General features: G+C 39.4%; 1 protein-coding gene across 10 annotated transcripts in view; it reads right to left on the reverse strand.

Moving 5' to 3' along the window:
- Positions 1 to 12,324, reverse strand: part of EXTL3 (exostosin like glycosyltransferase 3) — a 123,371-nt gene that overhangs the window by 13,180 nt on the left and 97,867 nt on the right. For 6 of the 10 annotated variants that reach the window (XR_012332370.1, XR_012332369.1, XR_012332371.1 and 3 more), the window contains 4 exons: positions 8,014 to 8,158; positions 4,896 to 5,092; positions 2,404 to 2,973; positions 2,094 to 2,224 (listed from right to left, as the gene is read on the reverse strand). Coding sequence is in view for 3 of the 10 variants with exons in the window: in XM_033857596.2 (XP_033713487.1) it covers positions 1,463 to 1,537; positions 2,096 to 2,224; positions 8,014 to 8,158 (349 nt within the window). In the remaining 7 variants the exon portion in view is untranslated. Of the gene's footprint in view, positions 1 to 1,446; positions 1,538 to 2,093; positions 2,225 to 2,403; positions 2,974 to 4,895; positions 5,093 to 5,138; positions 5,682 to 8,013; positions 8,159 to 12,324 lie in introns of those variants that run through there. The other 4 variants (XM_033857596.2, XR_012332372.1, XM_033857593.2 and 1 more) reach the window with 4 other exon arrangements.

Below are 12,324 nucleotides of genomic sequence, written 5' to 3' on the forward strand. Positions count from 1 at the left end.
ATGTGAGGGAATTAACTCAGAATTTGAAGACAGGCTCAACTTATTGAGCCTTTCATTTTAAAAAGTCATCCTAATCTTGAACTGTTCTTATATTTCCATAAGATCAAGAAAATTCAGAGGCTACTTACTTTTCAAGTTTTCACTTGGGAAGAATTATGTATACCATGTGCAAATTATTTCCATCTCACTCTCTACACTGAAGAGATGTTCGATGAAACACTGGCCTAATAATATAACAAACACGCTTCCATGAAGATGAAAAATGCACCATGTCTGTGAGTGTGTCAAGTGACTGATGATATTATTAGGTACCTAATCCCTCAGATACTTTAAATTTTCATGGATAATGTTTTCTGATCTACTAGGGAGGTATAAATAGAAAGCATACGTCTTGGCTGGAGTCCAGTCCCTGGCTACACAAGAAAGGATAAATAAGGAATAGAAAACTGCACTAGTCATTAACCTCTAAGACCCTTGCTTCCCTACTTTAAAGTTTACAAAGAAGTGTGCTTTTCATTGTTTAATATCAGATCTACCACTATACCTGGAAAACATGCTATTTTTATATAAAAAGTACTATCATCATTCACAGGTTTAAAAAACACATAATCTGGGCTTCCCTGGTGGCGCAGTGCAACGTTGAGAGTCCGCCTGCTGATGCAGGGGACACAGGTTCGTGACCTGGTCCGGGAAGATCCCACATGCCGCGGAGCGGCTGGGCCCGTGAGCCATGGCCGCTGAGCCTGTGCGTCCGGAGCCTGTGCTCCGCAACGGGAGAGGCCACGACGGTGAGAGGCCCGCGTACCGCAAAAAAAAAAAAAAACAAACACAATCTGGTGCATCATTTTGCTAATTCTTCTTCTTTTGTGAGGCTTTGGCAGAAGGCTAAGGAGTCGAAGAAACTATGGGGTAATTCAGGAGTTAAGTTATAACCCTGAGCCACACTAGTGGTTACTTGGTCTAGAACTTACTTTCAAAATGTAAGAACAATGAAATATGCACCCAATTATTATTTACTCATTGGACTAATGATATCCATGAAGGTAAACTATTTTATAAAATTAAATAATATACTCTTTGACATTAACCTAAGGATATCAGCTGTGAATCCACAGCATAAACACTGACAGAGCCTAGTCATAAATACTATTAATTTGAATGGACAGATTCTCTAGTATTAATTGTTACAAGGCCTTTACCAGGCCTACCCTAACCGTCACCAGGGGACCTTTCACTTGTCTGAATCTGCAGTAATGACAGAGTGGGTGATGGAACTGGTCCTTCTGTGCACTGAGTATGAAACTGGTTATATTATGGTCAAATCTATTCAACTCAAAGACAAAAAACAGAACTCAAATTTCTAGAATTTTGAGGGTACTTTTGCTTTTGTGTAAATACCTTATAAAGTACTTATGTGCCAGGCACTATTCTTAGAGCTTTACACACCTTAACTGAGAAGTTCTTAAACTGTGTGTGCCATGGACACCGCTGGCACTCTGGTTTGGCAGTCTGGTGAAGCCTGTGCACTCCTCAAATGCTTTTAAATGCATAAAATACGTGAGATTACAAAGGAAACAAGTTATACTGAAATATAGAAATGTGTGCACTTTTATTATTTTATCTTATTAAGTTAACAAGATCTACGGTAAAGTTAATAACTACCATAATTTCAAAGCAGTAATGAACATAAACAATACTTCAAGATGTGGCAACAAATGTAACATGATACGAAAATACCTATGAGTTCTGCTGGTGACAAATAACAGTTACTGCAAATACTCTTATGAATTATAGCCTGTTTCATAACTGATAAAAAGGATAAATTCCAGTTTGAGATTAGTGAAAATTAAAGATGTAATATTTTTCCCATTCAAGTTCCAAACCCTCTGATTTCTATCCATTTACGCCTAGGAAGTGAAGAGCCCCTGTATGAACAGCTCAATTAACCCTAAGACGATCTTATTTAGTTGGCGGCGTCATCGTCCCCATTTTATGGATGAGGACTCTGAGGTACGGTTGTTACCCACCGCACAACTACAAAATAAGTGAATTAAGTACACGTGTGACCCCAGTCCCGTAAGTGAGAGGACCTCACCTTGATGGGGGGTTTCCGAGTGATGTGAGAGACGAGGAAGTTCATGGCGATGTCCTCACAGTTGATGTATTCGTCCACCATATCTCGGATGGCCTGGGGCATCACGTAAGAATACAGGTAGGCATAATACTGTCGGGTAGAAACAGAATCACATACTTTGTCAGAGGCCACAGTTCTTTAGCTTTCAGCAAAAATATGCTCAAAAGGAAGGGTGCTGTGGTGGGAGGTGGGGTATGGCAAGCACTGAGAAGCGCCACTGGCATTTAGGGAGTCGGGTCCAGGGATGCTAAACACCCTGCAAGGCAGACCTTCTGCAGTGAAGAATCAGCCCGTCCAAATTGCCCTTATCACCCCCTTTGAGAATCAGAACGTCGTGTAATCTCCTTGGTACCACAGTGATTCTGCAACAATATAAAGATTTATCAAATTAGGTGGGACACTAGTTCAGCTGAACAGCCTACTCTCTCTCTGACACAGGCAATAAGGGATATGCAAGGGGGAAAGCCTGGTTATCTTCTCAGACCTCAATAAGTCACTGAGCCATGAGACATCCGATCCCTCCGTGCCTCACTTCTCACTATTGGCATCGGCTACCCCCTGCTCCAAGCCACCAACACCTCTGGCCCGCATTATTCATACAGTCCCCTAAACAGCCTCCCTGCTGCCATATTTTCCTCCCTACAGTCCATTCTCAGCACAGCAGAGCAATCGTGTTAAGACACAAGTCCAGGGCTTCCCTGGTGGTGCAGTGGTTGAGAGTCCGCCTGCCGATGCAGGGGACACGGATTTGTGCCCCGGTCCGGGAGGATCCCACATGCCGCGGAGCGGCTGGGCCCGTGAGCCATGGCCGCTGAGCCTGCGCATCCGGACCCCGTGCTCTGCAACGGGAGAGGCCGCAACAGTGAGAAGCCCGCGTACCGCAAAAAAACAAAACAAAACAAAACAAAAAAACACACAAGTCCAACTGAGCTCATCTCTCCTTTACTCCAAACCCCTGAAAGGCTTCTCATCTCACTCAGAGTAAAAGCCTAAGTTCTTAAAATGCCCTGCAAGGCCCACAGAATGGTTTGTGCTAGCCCAAACCTGCCAGTGAATGTCGACTGCTAAATTTTCAGGGGTTTTGTGAGACTATTTAAGAATTTTGTGAGCTTGTTATGAAAAGTAGCCATTAAAAATATAATTACACATACTTAAAATTAAATAAGTTATACTAAAAGTTACAGTAAAAGCCAATAAATACCTAAAGCTCATCATTTATTAGTTAACTAATTAATACATTTTCAATTATTTATTACATTTACTGTCATCTTTTTTTTGTTTTTTAATTGTTTGGTCATGCCTCATGGCATGCGGGATCCTAGCTCCCTAACCAGGGATCAAACCCGTGCCCCCTGCAGTCGAAGTGCAGAGTCTTAACCACTGTACCGCCAGGGATGTCCCACATTAACTGTCATCTTGAGGCTGTTTATGTCTATCATATCTGTATGGTGAAAATACTATATAACTGGCATGGACCTGCCCATCTCTTCCAAACACCATGTTCATTGACTTATACTGATAACTTGAACTCGGCCATGGTAAGAATATTTACACCACAGAAATGGGCAAATGCCATAAAACAGCAAATGTTAATGGTGATGTGTTGCAATATGCTGACGATGAACAGGTGAGGTGCCTAATAAAACCTTACTACCTTAAAATAGTAGAATCTATATAGCGAAATAATCATAAAATTTTTGTGCAAAGAGTGGTTTGCTGGTTATCTTGTGGCAAAGTACTTAAGAGATGGTGAACTTAAAAGATGAATTACACATTTTTCTTTTACAAAAAGACAGGTGATTAAAATCTGTGTACCCTTTAAATGGCCAGTGACTGTCATCAGTAGGCTAATGAGAATATTTATTAATTGAATACAATCCATATCTTTATCAAGGGAAATGTGACACTATAAAAGAAAAAAGAACTGACTTAAAAATATACGGAGAAAGCATTATGAAAACAAATGTTTAGAAGTATTGCCACTATTATGTTATTTTTTCATGCCAAAAATCATTTTTAAAATATAGAAAAACTTTTGTAACCTGTTTAAAAATCTTCTAAATGAAAAGTTTCAGTGAATTTAGAACCTACTCTAAAATATAAAAATGTAACATCTTCTCATTAGTTTGCTAAAAAAAACTGAACGCATCGTAGAAGATGGAAATTCTAGTCCAATTTCAACAAAATGCTACCAAATTGGTGGATAAGTATCACAACTTAGGAAGCATGGCAATAAGGTATTTCTTCCAGGGGCAGTGATTAAAACCAAGTATCAGAAATATGCTTAATTTTGGATATATATACACTACCAAATGTAAAATAGATAGCTAGTGAGAAGCAGCTGCTTAGCACAGGGAGATCAGCTCGGTGCTTTGTGTCCACCTAGAGGAGTAGGATAGGGAGGATGGGAGGGAGACGCAAGAGGGAGGAGATATGGGGATATATGTATACATATAGCTGATTCACTTTGTTATACAGCAGAAACTAACACACCATTGTAAAGCAATTATACTCCAATAAAGATGTTAAATTAAAAAAAATACATGCTTAATTTAGAAATAGACCTCTGAGTTGCCATAATACACAGTGTCGAATCAAGATTTTCAAAAATAATAAAGCATATTCAATCATATTGCTTTCACTAAAATTTAAGCATTTAGTGAGAATATTACTGTGAAACTCTTTCATCTTTATCTCAACCTTATAAAAATTTCTGTAAGTACAGTAGTATGCATATTATAATTTATAAATAAATATATACATTTGTGGGCTTCCCTGGTGGCGCAGTGGTTGAGAGTCCGCCTGCCGATGCAGGGGACACGGGTTCATGCCCCGGTCTGGGAGGATCCCACATGCCGCGGAGCGGCTGGGCCCGTGAGCCATGGCCGCTGAACCTGCGCGTCCGGAGCCTGTGCTCCGCAACGGGAGAGGCCACAACAGTGAGAGGCCCGCATACCGCTAAAAAAAAAAAAAAAAAAAAAAAAATATATACATTTGTGAGATACCAAAGTATTTTACTGATAGGCACTTAGGATAAAAAAAAAAAAAAACTTGATTGCTCTAGATTAGGGATGACCAACTTAGTTGCTTTCAAGGGCCAAACAAGGAAGGCAAATAAATAATAGACATGTTAAAGAAACGGCTGTAAGAAAAATACAGTCACGGGACAAGTAAGCACACACGTGTCCTCCTCCAGGGAACGGTGGCTATGCAGCTCCAGCCAGCTGGTGCCAGGCAGGAACCCTGCTCCAGTATGACCTGATCTCCATTTTCATTGAGGTCCAGATCTTTTTGTAAAATTCTCTGATTTTTAAAACTTGGCAGTGTATAGGACATCACCAGGGGGCAGGGCAGCTAGTTTGTAAACCTTGCCCTAGATTTTCAAAGAGAAAAAAACAAACAAACCTAAGTTTTATTAAGTCAATTATTTATTACTTAAAAGTAAAGGGATCTGGGACTTCCCTGGCGGTCCAATGGTTAAGACTCTGTGCTTCCACTGCAGGGGTTGAGGATTCGATCCCTGGTTGGGGAACTAAGATCCCGCAAGCTGCGCAGCGTGGCCAAAAAAAAAAAACACAAAAAGACAAAAAAAAAAAGTAAAGGGATCTGACTATTGTCATCTTTAAAGAGCAAGCAGAAATTTGATAAGGTAGACTTTCCAGAAGACAAGTAAATTCTCACGGTGTGAGTATGCACTGCTAAAACTGGGGGTTCTTTCTCAAATGACCAGTGTGAAAATAAATGACTCCTAGTTAGGTGTGGTTTCTCAGCCCGATGCTTTCTAATTCTACTCACAGCCCAACCAAAGCCCACAAGTTTGGAAAATAATCATGAGAGCCAAGTTCAAGAATGGGATGAGCATAGCAGCTTCACACATTAAATTTTAAAAAGAAAAAAAAAAAGCGAGAGTGTAATGACCTCTCAAGGCTGGTTCAAAATGCTCCCGGTAAGATGACTTTTAAAGTAAAACTGAGGAGACTTGCAAGATGTCACCTCTGAGATGTGAAATATATGAGGGACAAAAGATTTGAAGGTGGGGTGCGGGGAGAGATAATCAGCTTTTTGGGGAAAAGTTCAGCTTGAAGTACCAGAGGGACATACAGGGGATGTCCTGAAAACAATTAAATACACGAGTAAAGCTCTCAAGGAAAGGCCTTGGCTGGAATATAAGGACGGAAATCACCAGCTTACGGATGCTAAGAAAAGCCACAAGACACTGAGAGTACAAGAGAACATTTAAGGAAAACACAAAGTAAGAAGAGCACTAGACAGCTATATATAAAATAATCAACAAGGACCTACTGTATAGCACAGGGAACTCTAACTCTGTATTACAGTATTCTGTAATAACCTATATGGGAAAAGAATCTGGAAAAGAATAGATATATGTGTATGTATAACTGAATCACTTTGCTGTACACCTGAAACTAAAACATTGTAAATCAACTTATGCCAATATAAAATAAAAATTAAATTAAAAAAAGAAGAGCGCTAGACAGAAGTAGAACCCTGTGATACTTCAACAATTACAGGGAGACAGTGCGCTGGATGGGGTCTTCCAGGAGGGCATGGAGCGGAGATCAGGGTGATGGGCCAGGTGCTAACATCTTTGATGACCATGAAGGGATGATTAGTAGGAGGCTGGCAGATGGAGCAACAAGACAGACACCATGAACCTCAAATGAGATTTTACATGACAGGTGAGAAGTAACTGTCTAGAAGTGTCACCACTAAGCAGTGCAAATGGTTCTCTACACCTTGCTCCAAAGTACAAATCGGGGGAAATGAGTAGCTTCAATCACTGGCCCTGGAAGGAATAAAAGGAAAGCACTGTCCTCGGAGACAAGTCAGGTTTCAATCAGATCAAGGAGATGGAGGAGGTGTGCTGTGAAGTGGGGGGTGGAGGCAGTTTGGCGATCTCAAAACAAGGATTCTTCAGAACCCAGAGGGAGGACTTGGGAGGGAAGGTATAGTGCAGCACTAACCAACAGAAATATACTGAGAGTCACAATTGTCATTTTAAATTTTCTAGTAGCCATGTTTTTAAGAAATAAAAAGAAACAGTAAAATTAATTAGTAATATATTTTATTTAACCCAGTGTATCCAAAATAATTGCACTTTCACATACAATCAATATAAAAAATTACTGAGATAGTTTACACTCTTTCTTTCACGCTAAGTTTTCAAAGTCTGCTGCGTACTTTATACGTGGAGCACACCTCAACACTGACTAGTCATATTTCAAGTGCCCAGTAGCCACATGTGGCCAGTGGCTACTTTACAGAACAGATGACATGTAGAGGGAAGATGAGTCAGGAGCAAGAAAACAGAACAGTTTAGCGACAACAGTACAGGAGAGGAGTAATGACTGGAAGGATTTGCACAGTGAATTTTCAACGAAAACCAGGATGTGAGGCAACATGAAAATTAAAAGCTCTCAGGAATCAACTAGAACTTGCAGAGCCCCAACAGACAGAGGTTTGTGGTGGGGCTTGGGATAGAGGTGGTTGAGTCAGAAGAGGGCCAGGTTCAGCCTTCTGTTGACCAGGTCATGTCTGGAATGGTTGTGGGGAAACTGGACAACATTTTGGCCCAATGCCCTCAATTTTACAGAGGGAGAGCCAGTGCCCGGGAAGATATACTGATTTTCCTATTGACCTATGTGCAATTATACAGGCAGCCTTCTCATCCGGACTTTTTATTCTAGCGTTGCTCTAATCATCTTGATCACTGTCTTTAAAAACAGAAATAACTTAATTCTAGCAGAGAAGCGATATATAAGAAGCGCTAGCAGAGCTAACTTTAAAGCAGCATTTCACTGCCCCACAAAGGCTCAACTCTTACCAAGTTCGTGTCAATCCTACCAGCTTTTTCTTACCTTGTGGAAGAAGGCAGCACCTGTCAGCACCATGGACAGCTCACAGGAGTAGTTGGAGTTGTAGAGCCAGGACTGATGAGGGATGTCCCACGCATGGTAACGGCCAGGGAAACCCACAATGCGGTCCCGTGCTTCTCTCCACACCCTCAAAAAATACAAGTATATGCACACTCCTGAGTACAAAGCTCTAAGGTTATCAGAAACGTTTAAAATTATTGCCTCTATTTTGCAGACTCTCTTTGGGCTGTTACTTCTTTTAAAAAAAAAATAAACAACTGTATATACCATATCAATCACAAGATAAAAAGGATAAAAACAAACAGTGTCAGGAATTCCCTCCGGTCCAGTGGTTGGGACTCCGTGCTTTCACTGCTGAGGGTGCAGGTTCAATACCTGGTTGGGGAACTAAGATCCCACAAGCCACGTGGCCATAAAAAAAGAAACAAACAGTGTCACCCACAGCTTCCTTAATAAGTACCTGTTTATTGATCCTCTAACTTCTGGCAGCCAGCATCTCTCCAGCCCTTATAGAAGGAAAAAGTTGGAATAACACAGAAAGGATCTAAGGATCTAAGGGTCTAAGGCATTAAAGGGTCTCCAGAATGGGATAAGTATAGCAATCTGCTAAGAAGCAGGAAGAAGATGATTTTTATATCTATTTATTTTTAATCTTATTTAATTTCTAAAACGGTTTATTTTTAATGTGTATGACATATTAGGACTTGTATATAATTTATGTGTATTGCATACTTACTTCTCTTTTACTGAGCGGGTACACTATAAAAAAAAGCTTAGAGGGGAATTCCCTGGTGGTCCAGTGGATAAGACTGTGTGCTTCCACTGCAGAGGACTGGGGTTGGATCCCTGGTTGGGGAACTAGGATCCCACATGCCGCACGGCACGGCCAGAAGAAAAAAAAAAAAAAAAGCTTAGAGACCACTGGTCTAAATAGGAGACTGCTGCCTGGAGTTAGGTGCAACAGTCTTAATTCCTGATTTGAGCAGAGCTCAGGTAGAAACCTACAGCATGAAAAGAAGTGGTCTATAGAACCATACAAATGAAAGACTTCATAAATGCAAGAAATAAATTGAGAATTCAACGTTTCCAGAATAAACCTTTATAACATCCTCAAATTTATAGGTAAGGTACAACAAATAAAATCAGTTTCACAGGCTAAAATCACAGAGCTGAAAGCACTTATGTTCCACAGCACCCTACATGCTTGCAGAAGTGCTTCGGGGGTCCCATAAACAATAGACCATCACACCTCCCCACTCCACCTCAGCCCAACGGTGATTTAAACTGCCTAAGAAACTCCTTCATCACTCATGGAACTTCAACTCCTAAAACACGTAAGATTTCAGGTCAAAAGAGTTCCTCTCCTATTAAGTTTGAAAGCGACTAATCTAGTCCAACAGATGAGACACTACAACTTCTATCACAACTTCGCAGCTGTCTAAATGGGCTTTCTGCCACATCCCACCCAAATCCCTACCTCTGTCCCGATTTATCTCCTAAAACTGACTCCCAATTACTAACCTAAAAAGCTCTAAGATGTTTTAATAATACATTTTGACATTTACAGAATGTAAGGATTGCTAATAAATACCAATGGCATATCCAAATGCTATATCAATACTCCTAAAGATACTGATCTCTTCAAATGCTTATCGATCCTACTAGTCCCGAAATATCAGCAGAAGAAAGAATGTGAAACACTATTTTAATTATCAGATTTGGCTGATTTAAGTCAATATATACAGTTTTTAATAAGGTAGACTATCCTTTGCTACATGATATCAAAAGGCAACATATCCAATTTGTTAAAGGCTGTCGATGCCCAACTAGGTATTAATTATGTTAAATAATAAGGAAAAAATCAGCATGGAAGCACAAGCACCAGACAAATACAAGTAAAGGCTCAAGTCCTTGGGATGAGGCATCAGGACTTTCAGATAGTAAGGTCTCAGTGGAATCGGAAAGTTAGGCATGTTAAAATATCAATTATAAATAATGCTATCAATTTAAGTATAAAAGTGTTACACATAACCAGTTCCTTAACATTATATTCAAATTATGCTGCATTAAGTATTTTCAACCTATGTGCAGTATCATAGATCATGCTTTGGTATGTATACCTTATCCTCTTTTTTTTTTTTTTTTTTTTGGCTGTACCATGCGGCTTGTGGAATCTCAGTTCCCTGACCAGGAACTGAGGGCCCCGGCAGTGAAAGTGTGGAATCCGGACCACCAGACCACCAGGGAACTCCCAGTACACCTTATCTTTAATGAATTAATTTTTTAACTGTGTTAATGTTCCAATTACCTACAAAATATGTTAGGGAAAAAGTTTCAAAGGTAATTCTATAGCTCAAACTTAAAGAAAATTCACTGGATAAATTCAACTTTGCCAAATAACTAAAGAGAAATTTTAAAATAATGAAATCAAGATACTATTCCACTGAAGAATGTGAGTCACGACTAACGTTCTTCTGTTAACATTTCAGATTTACATACTATCACCTCTGAAATAAGTGCATCAATTCAACCTTCTCATGGCACAAACTGTGGCCCATCATTTCCATATTAATATAGTCAAGTTAAAAAAAACCTGACAACTCAAATATTTACATTATTTTAAATAACGATGATTTCTTTTTCTTGCAATCCTATGAGACTCAAAACGATTTAATAAGTTACCTGAATGAAGCAAAAGGTCATGTTACTGCTAATATTTAATTTAAAACTGATTTTTCTGATCTTCAAAACTTAGGCAAATGGTTTTGAATAAAGATCAGTATATTAAAGATATTGAGTACATTAAAGTAATATGGACTACGTCACACAAAGAGACAGGCTCATCCTTCTTGGTTGTATTTCCATGTTTCTCCCTCTGGTTCATTAAGAACCAAATGATTTGAAATGTAGTAAGAAAATAAAGGGTAAAATCAACTAATAATCAAAAAATGTATTTAAAAAATAAGGTGAGATTTTGCTTCCTGACCATCTAAAACAATAGTCTTTTCCAAATTCCATGTTTCTATGATATTATGTAAGCCTTTTCCTCCTCTCCAAAATAAAATATTAAGGAATGTGTACCAAACCATGGTGAAGGAAAAAGGTTTTGATTAGCTCCCTTTGGAAAAGAAACCTCAAAGCAGAGCAATGGCAAACAGAGAAAAAGATCAATATCAGATCCAGTGGTGGAATTAAAAAATTCTGGGACAAGATGACAGAGATACTTGGATCCAGGAAGACAGACCTACCTTCCAGTCCACAACCCCATCCCTCCTCATACAGCTTACACTATCACCTTTTTTGAAAATAAAGTTTACTGAGACATAAATCACATACCATAAAACTCACTAGCTTAAAAGTGTACGACTCACTGGGTTTTAGTATATTCACAGAGCTATGCAACCATCACCACTACCTCATTTCAGAATATTTTCATCACCCCAAAAAGAAACTCCATAACCATTAGCAGTCCCTCCCCATTTTCCCCCTCCCCATCCCACGGCAACCACTAATCTACTTTCTGTCTCCACAGATTTGCTTGTTGTGGACATTTCATATAAATGGACTCATATATTATGTGACTAGCTTATTTTACTTAGCCTGTTTTCAAGGTTCACCCACGCTGTAGCAGGTTCACCCTTGAACTTCATTCATTTTTGTTGCCAAATAATATTCCATTGTATGCATACACCACGGTTTGTTTATCCATTCATCAGTTGTTGGACATTTGGGCTGTTTATACTTCTTTTAGTTTTTTTTGACAACTGATTTTTTTGGTGTGTGGCAAAATGTATGTAACATAAAATTTACCATTTTAATCATTTTCAAGTGTACAGTTCGATGGCATTAAGTATATTCACACTGTTGTATGATCATCAATCTCCAGAATTTCTTCACCTTCCCAGCCTGAAACTCTGACCCACTGAACACTAACTCGGCATTCTTGCCCTCCTCCAGCCCCAGGCAGCCACCACCTACTTTCTGTCTCTATGAATCTGACTACTCTGGATGCCTCATGTAAGTAGAATTATATTTAGACTCATTGACTCTTATAAATAATGCTGCTACGAACATTCATGTACTGCTCCTGTACAGACGTAAGTTTTCAGTTCTCTTGGGTCTCTTTATCTGTCCCTTAAGAACATACCTGTTTCCTTCCTTGCTGTGTAAGCTGAAGCTTGCCAAGATCCATATTATCTTTTGCCAGAGGAAGAATTTCTATTTATTTATTTATTTAAAATCGAAGTGCAGTTGATTTACAAGTGATTCAGTTATACATATATATATATATAT

Source organism: Tursiops truncatus, chromosome 6 (assembly GCF_011762595.2).
Source record: "Tursiops truncatus isolate mTurTru1 chromosome 6, mTurTru1.mat.Y, whole genome shotgun sequence".
Classification (NCBI taxonomy): Eukaryota; Metazoa; Chordata; class Mammalia; order Artiodactyla; family Delphinidae; genus Tursiops; species Tursiops truncatus.